The sequence below is a fragment of the Gopherus flavomarginatus genome, chromosome 22, assembly GCF_025201925.1.
Source record: "Gopherus flavomarginatus isolate rGopFla2 chromosome 22, rGopFla2.mat.asm, whole genome shotgun sequence".
In the NCBI taxonomy this organism is placed as follows: Eukaryota; Metazoa; Chordata; order Testudines; family Testudinidae; genus Gopherus; species Gopherus flavomarginatus.
In genome coordinates this window covers 5,673,924-5,696,424 of record NC_066638.1, presented here as the reverse complement: position 1 = coordinate 5,696,424, position 22,501 = coordinate 5,673,924, and the positions used below count along the sequence as shown (strand labels likewise).

The following is a 22,501-nucleotide window of genomic DNA, read 5'->3' as shown; positions in this document are numbered from 1 at the left end:
TTTTATTTGCCTTGCTGTATGCACAATTTAGTTGAGATAGATGGATTTTAGTTAACCAGATGCAAACACTGTATGAATTCAGTTGATTTGCAAGTCACTTTTAGTTAAACTAGTCCAAATTTGCATGTAGCCAAGCCCTTAGGATCCTGGGCCAGAGAAGCGGTACATTGGTGCTGTAGTGTAAGAAAGTGGACATGTTCCCACTGTGGACTAAAGGGACAGCAAACTCATTTGATTAAGGATTGAACCCCTGTTCCCTGAGATGATTAACTCATTACATCACTGGTGGTTTGACAGATTCCTATGACATATTTAGGAGCCAAGAACATAAAGTCAACTGATGTTTCACTGCAATGTTTTATTAAGGAATTTACATATACACAGGATAAAGTAAACCAGGTACGTCTCACTATTTTTGCTCACGCTGATGAAATCTTTCAAATGTAGGCTTTCTAGTGAGGTGGCTGTGAGGGACCAGAAAAACCTGCCCCCTCGCCCGTTCTGTGCTTCAGTATCAGAATGTCAAGAAAAAGCTGGGGGTGGGGACTACACAAGAACAAAACAGATATGAAAAAGTATAAATTAGGATGTCATGGTCATTTTAAAAGCGTAAGAAATACTTGTGATGGGCTCTTGGCCCTCTATAAATTAATTATCTTGGTTAGTTCATTAAAAGTTTTTTTTTGTTTTGGTTTGTTTTAAATTACATCAAACACCACAGATTAGACAGAAAAAGCTACTCCGAAGAAGTGCAAGTTTCACATTCCAAACACAGTGTGCGTCCCATCCTGTGTGACACTCCTGTCTGGTCACAGGAGGGGTCTTCAACATGACTTTGGTTCCAATGAAGATTGATTAGCCAAGCACAGCGAGGCCTCAGCTCCAAAGAACGCCACAGCAAAAGAGAAGAAGAACAGAGGTGGCGTGACTTAGGATTTGGGTTGGATTAAAATCCAGTTCCTCAGGGACTTTCCCTTAAACAAAAACCCACTAGAACAATTTTATTTAAATCCAATTCCCAAAAGGCCTGACGTGCAGGCAGTAATGCAATTCACAGCTACCTCAATCGTCCCTCCCCTGAGATGCCCAGGAGAAGGGGGAGACCATGCCCCCAAGAGCATTTGCATTTCATTGTGCTGAATGCTGAGGAGCTGAAAAGTGGTGTTCTGGTCTCTGAGGTTTCCCTGTGGTTTTGATAGTGAAAAGGAAGAGATGGGTCTCAGTTATGGGGAAAACAAAGATTCAGGCTGAACAGAGAGCCAGAAACAAACCCTGAATGTCTCATGGAGCACTTTTAAAACAAACAAAAGGCAAAAAAAGTGGTCATAATACTGGGCAGGAAGGGGGTTATTTCCACATCTGAGAGCTGAGGGTTTGATTGGTTCCCTGGGCACTTCCTCCGCCCATTGACTGTCCATATCCCATCATGCCATTAGCTCCATAAAAGTTCATCCCAGCCATCTGCTGGGTCATCTGAGAAGGAAAGGAGACAAGCTGGGTCAGGGAAACCATTCTAATACAGTCCAGGAAAGCACTTGGTACATGCTTAAAGTTCAGCACATGGGATAGTCCGACTCTTATGGGACTCCAGCACATACTTCACGTGAAGGACATGCTGGAGTGCTCTGCTGGATCCAAGCCTTAGAGGGTGAAAAGCAGCGTAACCAAAAGTAAGGTAGGGAGTTTGGTTCTTGCTGCTTGACAGCCGTCTCCAGCGAGAGACTTGAATAAGAAGTGACAGCTCAAGCTAATGTATTTTGCCCAAATAGAAAGACAATAGTCTCATTTCCTAGGGTATCCTGGAGGTTTGGCTGTTACATACAGTCTACAAGACAGAGTGAGAACATCCTAATTATCCCAGCATGGAAGTATCATACCCTGCCAACTGATTAGGAAGTCAGATGTAACACAGGCAGTGTGGCTTAGAGTGTAAGCCTCCAGGAACATTCATTTGGAGCCAGCTCCCCCCTTGGCAGTTCTGGGTGACCTGGTAGTCATGGAATAACTATCAGTGTGGCCTAGACGCCAGCACAGCACAGGCGAGAGTTGTGAGAGCTTTCCACTAGCAGCAACTCAGTCTGCTCCTGCAACACCCCTCATTCCAGCCCTGGGCTAAACTACTGAGCTCTGCCCTTGAGCACGTTTATTTCAGTTCTGAGGTTTGGTGAGCAGGGTTTTACCGAACTGTACGATGGTTTTGCAATTTGCACCACCACAGAGAAAGCTCTGATGCTAAGCAGGACACGACAAGTGAACAGAATGGGGCTTAGGTGCCAAAACTCCTGACTCTGCCAGTGTCCCAGGATACCCTGGGCAAGTTTTAGCCTTTCCATCCCTCTGTCTGCCCATCTCCAAGAAGGGATCCATCTTTCAGGGTGCTGATATCATTAGTTTCGTGGTCTGTGAAGCGTTCTAAGATCCTCGGAAGAAAGGCAAATACTAAACATTGATCTGAGCAGGAACAAATCCCTCTCACCTGCGCAATGTTCCACTGAAGCTGCTGAGCTGGCTGCACACCATACACTGGCGGTGGTACCGCGGCCATGCCAGTGACGTACCCGGTCTGCTGCGCTGCCATCATTCCATTGGGGATGCCAATGACAGGCGTCTGCATGCCACCCACATATCCAGCCGGGATAGGCATGGGAGTCACCATCCCTGGAGCTCCTGGTTGTGCCATCATTCCTACTGGTGGGGCCATCATGCCGCCAATCATGCTGCTGGGTGGGGCGACACCTGGAAAGCTAGCGTACGCTGCAGGGTATGCCATCTGAGCTGGGGCCATGAACACTGCTCCTGCAATAGGGCAAGAAGGTAAGTGGCTAAGGGGAAAAAAAAAATACACTCAATGCTAATTTTTAGGAAACTTGGATTTGTCTGACACATGCCTGAGCAGAATTGCCACACACTTATTTGGTATTGCAATAACTCAAATAGGTCCTTTGAAAAGAAATATAGGGCTGGTTGACTGCTAGTATTCTGCAGACTGGAGTTCCAGTTCTGCGCCTTTACTCCCCAGGCCAACACACACAACGTAGATGCAGCATATTCAATCCCTGGGACAAGCTCCTCAGATCACCATGACTCCTGAGCAGGGGGCAGAGCACCAACTGGATCCAAATGTAATCCTGTCCTCTGTCAGGAGATGGGCAGGCCTGGGGAGGAGGGGGTATTAGAGGATGCAAAATGGGATGAATAAAACTCAAGGACTGGAAGATGTAAGAAATCGTCAGGGGAGGAAGAGGCATCCACAAATAAAAAGGCTCCTCTAGTTCACTCTTAAGGTGCTGAATTGCAGTTGCTATGCAGTGACAATACTGCAGTGCAATACCCTTGCAAAAGCGAGAAGACATCGCAAGCATTTGAAATGCAAATATCAAGAGCAGGGGTATCAGACCCACTTGGAGGACAGGGCAGAATTCCCCTGTAATTACTGCCCATGGACAGGGGGAGAAGTAGGTCTACAAACAACTCTCCATCCACAGCAGAACTCCATGATGTCAGTGGGAAGTCTGCACACAGATCAAGGGACCCGTATGCAGGGACTAAACGGGGGGTTATTATTCAGGACCTTATTATCCCATTCAGAATGCATCAGTGAGAAATATTCTCCCCTTTAAAGCCACTGCTCTATCTGCTGTGGTTTCTTTCCCTCCTGTGAATCTCCTGCTCTTCCTGCTTTTCACCGTTTCCTTCCCTAAAACACACACTATCCCTCATGCCGTTTCCCATTCCAACCACTAAAAGGATCAGCAAGTGAATAGCTACTGCTGGGAATCAAGTAGAGATGACGCTCTGATTAACAGGAGACAAGGGAGTCCACACCCCTAAAGCTGCCTGGCTCATTCTTGAAAGGTTTTCTTCACAACCATGAGGGCTAGAAGATTTGTGTTTAAAAGAAAAACAAAAACAAAAACAAAAAAGAGCCCAAATATATTCTGCAGGCTACATAAATACACCATGCAGACCAGAATCAGCCCATGGATTGTACATTTCACACCCCAAAACAAAAAAGGAATTGCCCCAAGGAATACCTGCCCACTTGTAACGGGTCTCACATCCATCCAAAAAGGCTGCACTAGAAGCAATTCAGATCTGTCAGTTTAATGCTCTCAGGACATCCCAACAGTGGCAGAAGCTTTTAGCTCACTCCCTTCCTCCCCACCCATGATGGGCAGTACCTTGGGCAGGCATCTGGGGAGTCTGAGAACCATACAGGGAAAGAATGGAGTCTTTAGAGAGTTGTTTCTTTCCCGTTTCCTCCACTTTACTTCCTGGCTCAGGAAACAGGTTCAGGTTTTCAGGCACAGACCCAGCACTTCCAGCTGTTGGCATAGAGCCAGTGACCTGGGGAGACAAAAAGACGACCGTGATAGGCTCATCTGTGTGAACAGTGAGGATGAAAACACGCAGGTCTTCTCCAGGCTCAATGTAGTCACCTAGCAGCGTCTGGGGAAGTCTGTCACCACACACTACTCACCTTCTTGGAGTCAGAGAGTGAGTTAGAGTCCACAGAACCAAAGAGATCTAGATCCTTCTCTAAACTGCTGCTGGGTCTGCCATTTGGGATAGTGCTTGTCACAGGAACATCTGAGAGACACAAAGGTTAGACGGCTAACATGGCTAGCCAGCCTTCCTGCCAGCTGAGGTAAGACGGTGTGTGGTCCACCAAATAAGCTGTCATGTGCAGTGATTGCAGATTAAGGCAGAGCCCTATGTGACCCGAGCGGCCCACTGCTTGGCTCTTTGCTTTGCTTCCCCACCCAGTGCAGCAAACGTCCTTTGGGTACAAAAAGCATCCTGCTGCAAGTCAACATGTTTGAATGGTATCAAGAAATAGGAATTAGCCTCTCTTTAGGAAAAGAGCTGAAGTGCAGATGCAAAATAAAAAATTACTACTAATGATTTAAATCAAAGTTTCCAGCTAGCAGATTTAAATCACTGATTGCAATCATGGTTTGTATCAATCCACCCTCAGAGGAGGCTGCATTTCAGCAGTGCCACATGTATAATATGAAGCAGTCTGAGATACTTGCCAATATGCATTCTTGTACCTCTAAGAGGAGAGCTAAAGTCAAAGAGACCCTTCCTGCATCATTGTTATGTCTGATTTTCCAGTTAGAAAGTTCCCTTCACCACAGAGAGTGGTGGGGGAAGTGAGCTTTAAGGCTGCTCTAACTCAGAGACAGCAAGTATGCATTGAAACAGGCAGGCACACTCATTCCCAGAGGCCATCCGGCTATCTACTTCCAAAAAGGTTGTTTGCTTTTCCTTTTTTTGTGGGGGAGGGGGGCGGGAAGCAGTGGAGGAGAGAGAGAGAAAAAGAGTAATTCAGATTGGGGGTATATTCTACCATAAGAAGGCAAAGGATTATGGGCTTTAGCAGCTGCCATCTACCTATAGGTATCACATTTAAGACCATTCTGTATCACTCAATACTTTTAAGATTGTTCCAAAGCATGTGACTCTCTCTTACCAAGTCCTAGCAGGTCCATTACAGGTTCAGTAGATTTAGAGGGACTTTTTCTTGGTGGCTGCATTTCATCTTTTTTTTGCGGCTTAAAAAAAAAAGACAATATAAAAACCCAGAAATCTTGCAGTTGTTCAAACCTTCTACTTAACCTTTGTGAAAAGGGAAAGGATAAGGATTCTGGGCTTGAATTATGACTGCATTGATCCAGTTCAAATTGACAGGGTTACACACTTTGAAAACTGAAGTTAAAGCAGTGGTAAGTCAGGCTCAGTTTCCTACAAAAGGAAGTAAACGAATCTGACAGAGTTCTGTGCTTGTATCTTGAACTAGGATATCTCTTCTGCCACACTCAAGCAAAGTCTAATAATTAATAAATAATAGTACTAGACAAAAGTCATTAGATCTAGTTACTTATCTAAAGAGGAAAGATAGGGCTGTATCGCTAATCACTGCAGACAGAGATCCCGATCCAGCTGTCCCTGGACAGCTCAATAAAGCTCAGAGTCCCACATACGTTATAATTTTTATGTAGAATCAGCCAGAAAGGAACTTAAAGCTTCCCAGTATTTGCCCCTTCTACTCTAAACTATTGCCAGCTGAGACTTGATGATATTACTTCATACGTGAACATGCAAATCTTGCATCTTCAGCAGACCCTGAGCAGGATCATTGTGGTATAAAGAGGTTTAGTGTAAACACTAGGATTTTCTGAAACATCCTGTTCTAAATCCCCAGAGTACTGTCTTGCACTGTCTGTCTTGCAGTTCATGGGAAGGACAGTCAAGACACACAACTTATCTTGAAAAGAAACCTCCATATTTGTGAACATTTGCCCAGTACGCACTCTGAACTTCAACTGATAACCCATGCTCCAGCTACATGCCTGCAGCTACGTATGCAACTTATCATTTAACTGACAGGCATTATCGCTAAAGAACGGGTGTCAGGACTGACAACCAAAGATGGAGTTTGCCTTTGTCCTGGAAGTAATTGCAATAGCGTTAAGATTCAAGTGGAACATTTACCCTAATTAGAAAAGGATTAGTCTTGTGTTTTCAGTTTCCATTACTGAATACAAATGCAGGTTTTAACATCAAAATAAGCTGCTTGTGGTATACCAAGAACCACTATACAATTCAGTTTCTTCGCTAGTAAAATGCAGTTAGCCAGATGGGAGAAGAATAAGACTAGATCCCTTGAAAAAGTCATTGTTGGGTTACACAAAATTAGATGTCACATGCCTTTACTGTAAAGAAGGGACCTAGAATCCACCACATGCTTATTGGGGTTGGGGGGGAGGAGAAAAGAGTAGGGTGGAGAGAAATGGTACAAAAACAAGGATTTCATTGTTTTGTGCAAAGTAAAATGATCCAGGAGAGATGAGCAGCCCTTATTTGGAGATGAAGTGCCATAAAGCCTCATTTCTTACTGTTAAATTAGGGGTCTAAGGTATCAACACAGGGCTATATAGTCACTAGATAAACCATCACAAGACAGGAATGGGAGAGGAGACAAACAGAAATGGCAACTTGGATTGAGAGCTGTCAGTAAATTGTGGGGGAAGGATGAATCCCTCTCCAAGCACCCGGTATTGGCCTGTTATAGACAAGACACTGGAATACACGAAGCACCAGCGTGATTCACTGCATTAACTTCTTAGCAGGAAGAGAGACCAGAAAAATCTCATGTTTCCATAGTAAGCTGTACCATCTCTATGACACTTGAAAAACGCCTGTATCTTTCCAGACAGACCTTTACAATTGACCCATGACAGTACTTTCTGCCTTACCATTTTCACTTTCTCAAAGATAATGGGTTCCAGTTTCTTCTCTGATGCTGACTCACTGTTCCTTTTCCATTTGTCATCTTTTTCTTTCTGTACAAAGAATCACACAGAAGTGAGGGTCAAAGCTCAGGCCACAGCACTGGGGGAAGTTAAAATAAAAATAGAAATCTAGTTTTTCCAAGCAAGTTCGTACTGAACTGCACCTTTTACCAACATGAAAAGCAGCAGCTAATTAGATAACTATTTTGGCTTATAAACATCTCCCCTTACCCAGCAACCAATTTTTCCCAGTGCCTTGGTTAATAGTTTAAAACCGGTTTTGCCATGTGTACACATGGTAATTTAGATCTGAAACAGAGGATACAACTGCAGAATGGCCATGAGAGAGTTCCTGCTTTTGGAGAATGAGTCGAGTTCCAAATAGTTAAAATTCCTAACACAAGAGAAATACATCCAAAAAGTCTGTGACCCTATTGAAAAATACAGGTTACTCAGTTGTATGTTGAGGAATAAGTAAAGATGGCCAGTCCTGTACATTTGTCAGTTGATGGTTTTGGAGACAATTTTATGGTAACAAGTAAAATCAGGATAAGACAAAGATATCAGGGGAGCGTTTACAAGCTTATGGTTGGTCTTCTACACAAGTTCTTAGGAACTAGAGACTAACCCTAAGTGCATTGATGTCAAGACTTCGATCCATGTGTTTCTTCTTTTCATATTTGTCTCTGATAAAGCCCTCCACGGCTCTGCAAGAGGCTCGTTAAGGATGAATGACTCAGAAATTGAAGCTGTCTAGAGACACACACATTAAATAGTTCTACAAAATACATTGTGACCACAAAATAATGGCAGTTTAAGGAAGTTCGCTTGCAACAGTAGTTTTATTTTTGTTCCTTTAAGTTCGTGTCAAGGTTGTCAACGCTAAATATATTGCTGAAGCGAGTGGATGAAATTATTAGATCTAGTTTACTAAAGCGATATAAACACACTGCTGTGTTAACACGCTGCCTCAGCAAGAGACCTTTGCTGGAGATTAGCTCATGTCAGCTTCCTGCCACACCAGCCTGCCTTCCTCACCAGCAAACTCCTGAACCTCTACCAGTCTTAACTTTGCCCAGCAGTTAACAATCAGTGAACTCCAGCTCCTCAGCTGTGTCTCTCCGCAGTGCACAGTCCCTTTCACTGTACATTCACAAAAGATATTAAGTTCAGCGCTCCTTTAAAGAGTCAATACACTGCAGCTCACCTGGTGTTTGACAAATACTTATCTCAATCACAGCACAGGTTTACAGTAAAACCAGTTTATCAAACAAGAAGTCATAGGTTTACGTGATACCAAGACAGAAAGGGTTACAAGCAAACAAAAAGTAAAAATATGCTTTCTAATGGCTAAGACCTGACTTAAGCTATTGTCTTTGCTCAAGGCAGTTTCCTCACCAATCTTCCTTCCCAGCAATGGCTGACTTGCTCTTAGCCGGGATCCACATGCCATCCAAGGTGCTAGCTTTCCTCGTCTCCTCAGGTGACATTTTTATTAGAGCAAGTCAGTCATTTCTTGGTCCATTGTGGCAAGATGCCACAGCCCAGTAAGCTTTGCTAAGGACCAGGAGCGATACAGAAAGGAGTTAAGTAGAGTTACTAGCAAAGGCCACATTGCACTTTAAGAAATCTGCACAGAGTAACAATTAGGGACGTTTACAATGAAGATCAGCATTTATCTTGTCATTTGTTAGCACCACCACTTAGTAGCATCTAACCTGTGCACACATTCCTGCACTGGCAAAAATCATTCTGAGATACGGGATCCCATGTATCTGAACGTCTACACAGCAAAGAAAACCTCACAGCTGGCTCATGCCAGCTGACTTGGGCTTGCATGGCTTAGGCTACAGGGCTGTTTCATTGCGGTGTAGATTTCCAGGCTTGGGCTGGAGCCTAGGTTCAAGGACCTGTAGTAAGAGGAGGCCCTAAGATATAAACCTTGGTATCAGAGGCCTGGTATGAGGCCTGAGGCCTAAACTAAAGTAATGGTCAAGACTTTGCTAACATAAAGCAAAGTTAAGCTGTGAGCCAGAGGCAGGCCCTGCTCGCAGAAACTGGCAAGGAAAGGGCTGATGCTGCAAGAAGATACGTACCTAAAAGGTACTGAACACTAGAGATCAGAACATTCACATACTGGCACATTCCACACAGATAACAAGGAACAGACTGACCCATCCCAATGACAGGGCAAAAGGGTAATATGATGGATAGCGTTGTTTTGATCAAACCAATCTGTACAAGGTGAGAGGCGGCACCTTACTACGTAGAGGGGTTGCACCTCAATACGTCAGGATGTGTAACTTGTTTGTACCTGTGTATAAGAATGCATCCCTGGGACGATGTCTTTGTCTGGCCGAGGGGACAGTGAAAAGTCCCGCCACTAACTGAGCCGAGTCCACTGACCATGGGCACATATTAGTAGTATGCCTTTTACTAGAGTAACAATCTAGGGGAACTATCACTGTGTCCATACGGCAATAAACCTGGCTGACGTGCCTTCATACCTTACTAGACTCTTGTGGTCATTGGGGGTTCTCTTCGGGTCTGCTGTTTCAGCTATTGGCAGAGCTGGGACAGCACACAGAGAGAACACACGCATGCAGCCGAGTGATATCAACATTGAACAGAGCAGAGCACCACACCAGTAGCATCTGACAACAGGACCCTGCAAGGTGGGAGGGTCCCAGAGCCCAGGCTCCAGCCCGGAAGTCAACATAGCCTCATAAGCCCTCACTCCATTTACAGCACTATGACCCTGTGGTCTAGGAGACCTTCTGTAACTTAGTGTTCCGACATTTTCAAAAGGTGCCGAACACCTGCAGCTCCCACCAGCTTCAGTGGGATCTCGGAGTACTTGGTGCTTTTGAAAGTCAACCCTTCAGTTTGTTAGTGAACTGACAAGGCATATGCCATGCAAGGGCTTCAAGTTGTAACAGACTGGCTTTACTTAATTCTTATACTCCACAGAGCTTAGCAAGGATCACTTAGAGCTCTTCCAGTGAAGACAGTAAGGTACCAAATCTGAAGCATTGCACAGAGGGTGTCTAGCTAGGAACCTGTTTCATGGCTGACACTCAGGCACAAAGATGAGCAGTTGCCCTCTTTGTAGAGAGGCTTTTCATCTTGTTTTTAAGTCTCCTATATCCCCAAGTAACAAGGAAAGAAAGGATACTGGTCTGTCTGAGGCCGCCTGAAGGTCTCTGGCAGGTAGGCTTCATAGAGACGATTTGCCTTTCTGTTTCCCATCTCCTGCATACACTGCAATTCAAAAAAGAGAGCTCGTAAGCCATTTGTTTCAGCATATGAAAGTTCTGTCATACAGACCTATGGTGCAAGGCCACCCTCTAAGAGTCTTAAATTCTTCTGTTAAACTAGCAGAAATATTTTTAGACAGATCTTTGAAGCCTGTTCTGTGCCTTTGCAGCACACTGCAAAACCCAAATATTGAGAGAGCTCAACATCACTTAACTGGAATAAACAGAATCTTACACTTTTGGGCAGCCAGAAGACCCTGTGGATTTGAAGCTTTGTTTCACAGGAGGGATGTTTTCATCCTTGGAGGAATTTCATACTCAGAACGTACAGAAGGGAAAACCCTATCAAGTCACACAGCGTATCCCCTGAGCAGTGCAGGGCTGGTCCTTTCATCCCCAAGACTCACCATTTTCCTTGGGAGACTATTCTGTAACTCAAAGCCTGATGGCTAAAGTTCCCCCTTATAGTCAACCTACACTTCCTCCCTTTTATCCCATGCCATTGCTCTAGTTCCACCCAGTGTGGCTCTCCCTCACCAGCATTTACACTCTTCCATGTATTAGGGTTGTGCCCAACTTAGACTGACTTAAGGAAAGACTAAACTTTTCTAGACTGGAGGCCTTACTAGCTAAGGCATTATAATGTCTACGAAATAAGCCCTGAGATCCCAATTAAAGGGAAAATAGCTGAAAGACTTGAGAATTATCTTGTGCTAGAGCTTATGAGTGAAAACAAGAGCTGGCTGAGCAGGGGATTCCTATTGCAACAGCTGTAAGGCTGAGCAAACCCCAACACGACACACCAGCCATGAGGGGGCGTTCGTGCTAGGGCAATGAGACACCTTTTCAGGTCTGGCTAATTTGTGATCTCTTCTGTACAGCCCAAAGTCAGTGAGGCAGCCCCAGCGACTAAAACCAGAGACAAGTGCATGCTTATCTAAGCAGTTACATGTTTCGGACAAATGTTTATCAACATAACCAGAGTGTTTTTATTCAGGGAAGGAAGTCTGTCACACTTCCTACAGGCCATTATTTTAATCGCTCAGCTCAATAAAACTAGTGGGGTTTTTTTGTTTTTTTTTAAACTGCACAGGGAGGAAAACTTTTGTGATCATTTTAAAGAAGTCTTTCATCTCTCCCTCCACTGGACACTCTCAGACAGTTTAACATGTATTTTAAGATCTACTGAATCCCATTCTGCCAGTGCAACAGTTCTGTTCACATTATATGGCCCAGCTCCATTTTTACTTGTATCTGTTCTTGAGTCCACTGGTCGAGATTGACAGATTTCACCCTGGATATGTGAACTCCTAGATTCCGGTGGATCCCAGCACAGCGAATACAAATGAACACGCCAATATTCCAGGATGCCCATCGTGGCCCTGCAAAAGGACATCAAAAGAGATGGTCATGCACATGTTCATAAATCCCCATCGCCACGAACAATGTCTTATGAGAAACTGCACCAAGTGAACTGTGGATTGAAGATTTTGCATTTTCATCTAGAATGGAAATTGAGATTAGACATTAGCAGTGTGTTCTCTTAAAAAAGACAGGTCCAAGTATAAGACTTAGGGAACAAAATGTTTTATGTTTCTTCCTTCCCCCTCCAATCTGGGTTATTTGCGTAATAAAACGGAACCCTCTCAAAGTGAAACCAGAATAATCATGGGGTGCGGAGAGAGGACGCACTGCAAGAACATCCTTTCGCTTAACCTCCATTCTTTTTAAGTGACCTTTTTGATATCTTGCAGCTAGTGTCCAGCCACTAGAGCCATACTGGAGGGTGGTTTCAAAATCTCAATTTAGCATGGAGCGAGACAGTCAATGTTACTTAAGAGCCAGATTTCTGTATCGGACTATTTGAGTTCAAGTTATTTGACATTAAGCCTTTTTCACTACTCCTGGAAAAAAACAAAAATTTATTGTACAAGATCTAGCCATGTTGCTTAAGTTACAGCAAAAGAGGAGTACAGGACAGTAGTTTATTCATTCTCCTGATTCCAACAGCCTGATTGATTCTCCACCTTAGGCAGAGTGAATGGAAGTTGGGATTGTGATCTGAGAGAGAAGTCGATACACAGTTTACTCTTCAGTCTTTAGACAGTTTTGATTTTAGATGCAAGGTTAACATGCAGCTTTCAACAGACAGGAGAGCTCCAAGGTTTGGAAGAAGGGAGGTCATGCTTGGGAAAAACAAGGAAAAGCTTTACAAGTTTAATTTCACTCATTGTAAACTAGAACATTAATCTTCCTGTGAAATAAGCATGCAGATGCATTGCCAAGTGAAAGACAGAGCTTTGTGGACTGCTACTCACCACCACCAGGTGGCAGTCACACCACAGTTCCCATGCTGACTCCCCTCCAGAAAGATTAGTTAGCATTTGAAGTTTCTGACTATCACCGCCAGCATGAAGTGATCAGGCCAGTTTCAAGGCATGAACAACTCCGGGAATAACCTTCCTTTGCTGAGCACAGCCAGTTCTCCAAAATCCACATATGGACTTGACCTAAGTTCCAAAGGCCTGCTGAATATTTACAAAAGCTCAGCTAGCCTACAGCTAGTTTGGTTTGCAAACTGTACCTCATACTATGTAAATTCACACATCATATCAAGGCTGGCAGGCCAAAAAAGTGATCAACTGATACAGGCATGCATTGGAGCATTTAGAGTAGATACCCAGACACTTACCACCACCACCTCAAGAAATACAGAAGCGACAGAAGGCAATAAGGGAAAGTTGTGTAATTTTAGAAAGCAGAAGTGTTCAAGACTTGCATGTACGGTTGCATGCCAATGTAGATATTTTACTATTTAAAACCTTTTATTTTCCTCCCCTTCTGGTACTTCTAGTAATGTGAATGCTCTTCAAAATTGAGTGTGAAAGTTAACAAGTCTGGGCACACAATCAGAGCTACACCTTGGATCAAACTCAATGCCCTCCCTTCCGTCCTGAGAAGTTTTATATCTCTCAGGTTTATTTAAGATAGAGTGCATAAGTAAGAATTGGAAGTTTAAAAATAAATCAATTGAAAGATCAGGATTCTAAATGCAGAGCCATTCCATGTTCAAACCAGACTAAATTTAGGATTTGCCTTTTATTGGACCAACCGCTGTTGGTGAAAGAGACAATCTTCAGGTCTGAAGAGCTCTATATAGCTCAAAATCTTGTCTCTTGCCAACAGAAGTTGGGCCAATAAAAGATATTACCCTCACCCACCTTGTCTCTCTAATATTCTGGGACCAACAAAGCTACAACAATGCTGAAAACAAATTTAGGACCACCAATTATACAGAGTTTATTGGCCGGCCCTATATCAAAATGATGGATGCAATACATCCAGGTATTTTACTTGCTCATTAAAAGAAAAAAGTTTGCAAATTCTCCTCGCCCTGGCCAAGCAGAGATATGCTAGAAATAATGGAAGGTATCTTCCACTAACAAGTGACCAGATTAGCACCTAACAGATGACAGCTGTCAAAAATTAATACCCTCTCCTCCTGAATCTGAATTCCAAACCAGAAGAGCTCTCTGAAGTAGTTTCCACTTGGAATTAAATGAAGCATATAGAAGCAGATCACTGGACAGCTATAAGGCATTTGATTTCCCATTTCTCACCCCTGCAGGAAAACATTACAAAAGTAGGCCTCGTATACACTAAGTGTTTTATTGGCCTGTCTGAAAAGAGTGATTTTTTTTTTAACCCAACACTTCTGCTAGAATAAACCGCTTTGCCAAGCTGGAATAAATAACAGTACAAGCCCTTTTATACATGGCATAACTGCACCTACACCAGGGGAGTTTGCTGCTTAACTATGACAACATAGAAGCAAAATTTAAGTTTAGACAATGTCACATATGCCCTGTCCCCCCAGTAGTTGCTAATCCCCTTTCAATACTTTAGGTGTGTGCAAAACATGGTAGCCATTTTCCAGAGAGAGGAAGGCAGAGTTCCTGCCCTGAAGAGCAGAGAGTTTTAGTCACTGAACTTCTTGAATTAGAAAACTGCAGTGTACATTTTAGATAAGGGGCTCAACTCCCATCAAGACATCTATTCAGGGACAGGATAATTAACTCCCTTGCATCTGGTTAGAAAGGAGGACTTGCAAACTCAGCGGAGATTCAGGAGGAAGCTTGTTAGAGGAAGCGGAACTCATGGAGAAAAATCCTTCAGAAGATGGAAGTTCTCACCATCGTTAGGTAGAATCAGCCTTCATGGTTGGCAGCATTTCTTTATTCTCTGGTCTCCCTATGCCAACACGCTGATTGCTGTCAACCAAGCAGGATAGCAAAACACAAGCAATATGGAGGCATTTACCCCACACCGAGAACACAGTTTGAGAAGCGCATATACAGAAAGGAAAACCAATGTTTTCAGCTGACACTATGATTTAATCAAAGTTCCAAGGAACCTGCATAGGAAGTCTCAAGAGAGCAATGGTAGTGTAGGCTAAACTACCTCTTTATAAAGGCCATTTCTGGACTTCCTCAGGAACTACTTGTTGAGTTGGGATGTAAACACCTCAATAACATGAAGTGAAGTGTGCTTTTGACACCCAATAGCCATCATACAATAATGGCATAGAAGCACCTACAGTGCACTATGGGTATATTATTCAGGAAGAAAAGCCTGCAGCCTCTTTGCAGTAGGTAAGCATTCTGGTATCAGAGAAAGAGGCACTCAGGTAAGTGACTTGCCGAAGGTGTTACAGTAGTCAGCAGTAAAACTAGGAAGAGACCCCTGCAGTTCCAGTGCCCAGTTGCCAGATTTACAAGTGCCTCTTATTTAATAAAAACTGTTCCATTTATAGATTTCATTTTTATGTCTCATTTCAGACAATTCTAACTTTGGGACTAACTTTGCTCAATCAAGTTAAATACCAGGAATCATTCAGGGTTAAATTAGACTTAAACCCAACAGAGGCCATAGTAACCTCTAGTCCCATGGTGCTAAGTAAGGCCATTTCACCTTCTATACAATTATACCAGATGGGAACAGAGCGCTCTTGTTGGCAGTACCAACCGCAGTGATCTATCTCCCTAGCTCATCATTTTTGAGTTTCATTTAGGAGGTAGGATCAGAAACAGCTAGGACTGGGTATTAAAAAGACAGCCGTCTGCCACCATATTCTGAGTTTCAACTCTGTGTTATTTCCGGATTTTTCCCGAGCTTGAACATTTAGAAGAATTTTCTGCTAATTGACATTTTCTAAATTAATACTTAAGCTATAAAAATCCTGTTAGTTGCCAATATTTTTGCTTGGTAGCAGCAGATGCTGTCCTCTGAGGTAACAGAACTGTTTCTTCTCTTTTGTTGCTAAGAGCAGAGAAACTTACAATGAAATGAGACGAGAAAGAGAAGCAAATGAAACATCAGGTGTCCCAAGAAGGGGAAAAAAAATGCAGGTCAAAAAAGCAAAGCAGAAAGGTTACTAGAAAAAAAAAAAAGATTTTTTTGACTTTTTAGAACTAAGGCTAACATTTTGATTCAAATGCATTGTTAGGAACATTGATGCTTCAATACTACTGTGATGGAGTTATAAGCGTATACAGACATCCAAAACACACAAAGATGCCTAAATATTTTATCAAACATCCATTGCATTTTTCCTCCAACCTTATGAAGGCTGCAAAGCACTCGACTGCAGGGTATACACTTTAACCTTTACTCTTTATTGCATAAAGCAGTAATTGATTAGTCTTCTTGCAAGTTCACGTATTACATCAAGATAATGTTAGCTCTTCAAAGAGAAGGAAGATGATTTTGCTCCCCTTGGGCAGAAAGGGCAACGCTGTAAACTGAATGGCTGCAGTGTGCAGGAGGAACTGTCTGCTGAAAGAGCTGTGATGGGTTGACACAGGCAAGGCTCAATACAATGGAAAAAGAGGAACTATAAAAATAAAGCATTAGTGATTGGGAGAACACAAGCAGCCGCCGGTCAGTAACAATGCAAGGGCAGCTTAGACTTGCACAACTGAAGCAGCGGCCGGTCACACAGCAAACTATAAAGTGCCAAAGGATATTCAAATTATGTCAATCAGGGCCCTTCCTTCTCAGGTAATAAGGAACATGGAAGAAAGTACATGACTTCTTGCTTGGGAGAGCTCTTGTGTTAGCACCCAGGCCACGTTTAGGTTGTTCTGAACAACCTACTTTTTACGAAATGCCGGGCAGAGTCCAGCTGTCCAAACAAAATGGACTATGAATATGTAAGACTAAGTATATTGCCCTCCACAGCCTCACTGATCCTCCAATTGCAACAGTCACTACTTACTCCTTAACGGCTAATAAAGGTTTTTGTTTTCAGGTTTCTAGTTTCCATGACATACTTCGCTTTGCAAACATTTGGGGCTAAGGTTAGCCTGCTAATGTAAATGCAAACAAGCCTTGTACTTCCCCATGCAGATTTTTGTAATCATGGGATCAAAAAAAGAGGAAGTTGTTCACATGAAACATCCAGCTCTGAGAAGATGGTGCAAGAGAATATTGTTTATATTCTGTACTTCTAATCAATTTCAAGAGTGCTGCTCCTGTTTATGCAACTTGATTAGACCTGCAAAAGCTCCTTTATAAACTGGCTCAGAGAATATTACAGAACAGAATTAGGTTCTACAAGAATTTAGTTTTTAGGAAAGTGGAGTATGCAGAAAGTTAAAACTATCCCACATAGTAAAATCAGACTGGTGACCTTCAATTTCAGTTGGGAATTTCATGCTAGAGGCATAGGATTAGATATTTACGAACAATGAAATTAAGACATACAATATTTTGGGATAACGCTTTGCTTCTTCTACCTTAGACAAACAATTTTTTTTTAGGGGGGCTGAGGGAGAGAATGCAAAATCCCAGCCCTGGAAGCATTTGTCAACATAGCCACAAGAATTGCTCTAGAGTACCAGTATGCCTCTCCTGCAACCTTTATCCACCCAAATGCTTCCTACTAATTGCTCTGTGTGCACTTAGGGCAGGGCTAGGCAAACTTTCTGGCCCAAGGGCAACATCTAGGTATGGAAATTGTATGGGGGGCCATGAATGCTCACAAAATTGGGGTTGGGGTGCAGAAGCGGGTGAGGGCTCTGGCTGGGAGTGCGGGGTTTGGGATCAGGAAGGTGCTCCAGCCTGGGACCAAGGGGTTTGGAGGGTGGCGGGGGGGGAGGAGAATAATGCTGGGGCATGCTCTGGGTGGCGCTTACTTCAAGCGGCTCTTGGAAACAGCAGCATATTCTTGTCCAATGGGAGCTGCGGGGGCAGTGCCTGCAGACAGGGGCAGCGCACTGAGCCCCCTGGTTGCCCCTACACATAAGAGCTGGAGGGGGGACATGCCACTGCTTCCTGGAGCTGTGGAGTGGCCCTCAACCCTGCTCGTGGCTGGAGCGCAGGAAGCCCCCAGACCCTGCTCCCCAGCGGGAGCTCAAGAGCGGATTCAAATCGGCTGGTGGCCTGCGGGCCATAGTTTGCCCACCCTGAGTTAGGAGTTGGAGCATTAGGTAAGAGGTCACATCTCATTAGTGTCTTCTATAATTCTGGTGAAACCAAAGGCAGAATTTGGCCTAGTGTATTTATTGCAAAACCCCTTTAAAAACCAGATTAGTAAGAAAAACATTTGACTTGCCAAATAATTGAACATAACAAAAAGGGGGTTCACATGAATAATCCACACAGAAACTAGAGAGATCAACACTATATTGTAAACATAGTTCCTTCAGGTTGGCAGAATTACAGCCACCAGATGGCTGTAAAACTTTTTAAGATCTTAATGAGCACCTGTTCTCCTATGCACAAAGTTACAACTTGGCCGCACTATCATCTAGTATTATACAAGGAAGCCTGATGCTGTCATAAACAGATTGTTAAGGGTTAATGTCTCTTCTACCTGTAAAGGGTTACAAGCAGGGAACTGGACACCTGACCAGAAGACCAATCAGAAGACAAGAATACTTTTAAATTTGGGTGGAGGGAAGCTTGTGTGTGTGTTCTTTGTCCGTTGTGTGTTTTTCTCTCTGAGGGTCTGAGAGAGACCAGATATTACTACAGGCTCTCTAAGTTTCTTTTCAAATAGTAAGTAAAAACAGGCGGTTTAGGCTTTTTGATTGTTTTACTCTATTTGCAATTGTGGATCTGGCTGGTTAATGTTTATGTGTGTAGTTGCTGGGAATATTTTGATTTGTATTGGTACTGCGGGGTGGGGGGAGAGTCTCTTTCTGGTGTCTGTAAGCTATAAGACCCTGTAATATTTACATCTTGAAGTTACAGAGATAATTCTTTACTTTTTCCTTTCTTTTATTAAAAGATTTCTTTTTACAGAACCTGATTGATTTTTTTTCTTGTTTCTTGTTTTATTCCAGGGGATTGGGATAATTCACCAGGATGGGTGGGGGAGATGGGAGGGGGGAGAGACAGAATCTCTGTTTTCCTTGAATCTGTTTGCCTCTTTGTGGAAGGGAAGGGAGATGCTTCTCTGTATGGTGATTTAAGAGGCTGGATCAGTATCTCTCAGGATAGCCCAGGGAGGGAAATTCTGGGAGGGGGAAAGGTGGGGGAATGGTTTATTTCTCCTTGTTTTAAGAACCCAAGGGATCTGGGTTCTTGGGGTCCCCAGGGAAGGTTGGGGAGGTCAGAGTGCCCCAAAACACTATATTTTTAGGTGGTGGCAGTGCTATCAAATCTAAGCTGGTAATGAAGCTTAGAGGATTCAGGTGCTAGTATCTCATTTTCTGAACTCTAAGGTTCAGATCTGAGAGGGAATGCTATGACAGATGCCATGATCAATTTTCATTTGGTGTTTTGAGTAAATTTAGTGTTCATAGATGTGATGGACTTGGCACCTGCTAGAGCCAGGCATACTGCACTCAGATGCTCACTAGTTTCCCCTATATACTATCCTGCATGGCCTCACACATGCTCAAGTCCCTGGAATCTCCTAAATGGAGACTGCTAATGGCTGGAGGTGGAGAAAGAATTAAGGTGAAATGGACAATTTGGCATTATGCTGATTAGGAAAAGGGAACTGGATCAAAATGGAGTGAGATATGGCTAAAGGAAGCCTGTCCATACCCACTTATTCCTGACTATGCCCCCTCCCTTGATAGCTAGGAATACTAGAGGGCCTCATTCTTGACCCACGGATGGGTTGCAAGGAAAGCCACCTCTAGGCATGAACACCTAGCTTGTAGGTATCTCTATAGTTCATTCAGTCCTTGGCAATCCCAGAAGAGGGCACCACAGACCCCAATTAGTCCTAGGTGTGAAGGGGGAGGTGGACCACTTGACTGACCAAGTTCCCAGTAGGATAAAAAGCTACTCCTAGTGGCATGGATTTGAAGCCTTAACCTAGAGGGTTAAAGGCTCCATGTCCCTTTACCAGTCTTATCAGCCATTCAGTGCCCAGCCTTCATCAAAATGCATATTGACGGCAAATTAAGAGTTGTGCCAGTTTTATTAAAAAATTCCAACTCCAACATCCTCCTTCACAAATAAAACACCGAAGCACTATCCAAGTGAAAGAATTGCTTGTACATAGCACTTTTCCAGGAGGCTCCTTAATGAAAAAAACCAGGAAAACCAAAAAACCCTCACCTCTTTAAAAGCTCCCTAGCTAGTTAAGTTTCACACACATTTTACTAGTTTTTATTATTTGCCATAAATGAAGAATGCCATGCAGAGGGAATTTTCATTTTTAAAATCCTAGAGGGATTCACTCTTTGCCCTCCTCTATTCAGCATACGGCATTTTGGCTCAAGCTGCTTATGCAAACTTCCTCTGTAATAACCCTGAAGGCATTTATGAATAAGCAGAAATTGGCTGCAGAGAAGGGGAGGGGGAGAAGGAGGATGAGGTAAAATAGATGCTTTCATGGGACAGGAAGGAGAAAGCTCAGCTATTCAACTCCTAATGAAATAATCTCTGTGCGCACAATTGTTCAACTCGCAGGCTCCCTGCCTGCAATCACTCCAGCAAAAGCCCAGCTGTAAGAGGGAAATGTGCTGCAGGGACTGAATGAGCCATGCCAACGCCACTGCACGTCTTCGACTAAGACATCCTGCAAGCATCTCCCTCGACAGTATGTGTGGGAGAGACTATGTGGGAAATTGTGCAGACAGTGGAACAGAACCCAGTAAGAAGACACCCACATCAGCTAATACAAGCCATCACTGATAGCCAGCTGGAAACTTTCAACTGAGCTGGAACTGACAAATTCCCTGTTTTCCAGTCAGCCAACTGATGAACTGTAAATTATTTTTTAAAAGAGTCCAATACTTTCCACTGACTTATAATTTCTCTTCTGGAAGAGATTGTGCAAGATGACTTACTAGAATTCACTCCCTTCAGGGGAAAGTCATGTTCCAGAAGATACAATGTTATGGACTGTAGCTTCCTCTTGGGTTCCCCAGCCCGCACATGAGGACACTCACACCACATCAGTCTGGTATGCAGTACAGTCTGTTTGCCCAAGAATCTCAAGAATTCGGTCACTGTTCTACAAGGGCAGTCAAGGCAATCATACTAGTTTCCCACAGAGGTGCTAGATGAGTACACTATGTCCTTAATGCAAGCCCATTAGAATTTAGGAGTTACCCTACATTAACTGAAAGAAACACGCTGATGGGATAGCTCAGTGGTTTGAGCATTGGCCTGCTAAACCCAGGGTTGTGAGTTCAGTCCTTGAGGGGGCCCTTTAGGGATCTGGGGATTAGTCTTGCTTTGAGCAGGGTGTTAGACTAGACCTCCTGAGGTCCCTTCCAACCCTGATAGTCTATCCCTCCCTCATCTATGGCTAGTTGGTTTGAAGTATGATGTGACCCATGGTAAATTGAGGTAGTGACTCTTAAAATCCAGATATAGAACTGGAAGGAACTCAGAGGTCATCTCATCCAGTCCCCTGCCACTATGCATTGCACAAAGCAGAATCTCAGCTCCCGTTTCCTCTTGCATAAAGAGTGAACTTGCTGTTATATGAAGAAGCTAAAGAAGAAGAATCCCTGTTGGCAATGAGGTGTGCCAGGGATACTTTGGAGACTGAACAATAGGCCACCCAGGAAGTTGGCTAAAACATCTAGAAGCTTGGCTGTAAGAAGTCACTCTGAGGTGCTCTCTTCCTTTGCAGGTCACCTTTAAAAGGATTTTTTTTATTTAATTGCACAACTGTCACAAAATGTGCATACTGGCACATACAGCATCTACCCACCATTAGCAGGATGATACAAGACTGAATGAGATTTTACTCAACCATCAAAAGTTGTTCCAGGTGCTAACACTTCGGAGCACTGCCTTATGCCAACTAATCGAGGAATGACTAGTTTACTAGCATCATGAACTATTTGTTCCACCCCAAATATCATGTAGGGAGCTTAGGCACCTGAGAATCCCAGTGACTTTCTAGGCACCTAAAAGTTAGGCACCACAGCACTCAACATAGCCATGCCTAAATTCCTTTGTTTACAACAGGCTAGATTTACAAGTGTGTAATTCACTATAGTTTAACAAACACAGACGTTAAGAAATTGAATAAATATATGTTAAACTATAAAATTCCTTTAAGTGCACAGATGTATGTATTCTCCTGGTAAGTAGAGAAATACCAAATTTAGTTGCAAATCAACATACTTTAAATAGTTATACCCATGAGAATGAACCTCTTTAGGAAAACTAAGTACAACACAATATGAGATTTAAGAAATCCAATTATTTCAATCAGATTTTAATCCACCCTAGTTGGATCTAGTGTGAAGAAGGGCTAATGGGAAGAGCTGGGCAACACAAGAGCAAGATTTAGGGCCTGTCTGTGGAATTTATAGCGTGTGCCAGCAGGATCTATATAGGCCAGTTAGAATGCGCACCAACGTGTTGTGCACTAATCCCCACCACACAGCTTTGCGTTACTGCACTGTGGAGATGAGTGGTAAGATTCCAGGGACGTGGTTTTCCCATGGACTAGCTGTATTT

The 22,501-nt window shown here is 43.4% G+C and overlaps 1 protein-coding gene across 3 annotated transcripts in view; it reads right to left on the bottom strand.

The window, feature by feature from the left end:
• Positions 1-338: 338 nt before the first annotated feature.
• SMAP2 (small ArfGAP2) overlaps positions 339-22,501 on the bottom strand; it is a 36,334-nt gene continuing 14,171 nt past the window's right edge. For all 3 annotated transcript variants that reach the window (XM_050932685.1, XM_050932686.1, XM_050932687.1), the window contains 9 exons: positions 11,804-11,937; positions 10,474-10,559; positions 7,927-8,005; positions 7,263-7,349; positions 5,477-5,558; positions 4,481-4,590; positions 4,182-4,347; positions 2,477-2,796; positions 339-1,473 (listed from right to left, as the gene is read on the bottom strand). In XM_050932685.1, coding sequence (XP_050788642.1) covers positions 1,348-1,473; positions 2,477-2,796; positions 4,182-4,347; positions 4,481-4,590; positions 5,477-5,558; positions 7,263-7,349; positions 7,927-8,005; positions 10,474-10,559; positions 11,804-11,937 — 1,190 coding nt within the window. In that variant the 3' untranslated portion in view covers positions 339-1,347. The remainder of the gene's footprint in view (positions 1,474-2,476; positions 2,797-4,181; positions 4,348-4,480; positions 4,591-5,476; positions 5,559-7,262; positions 7,350-7,926; positions 8,006-10,473; positions 10,560-11,803; positions 11,938-22,501) is intronic.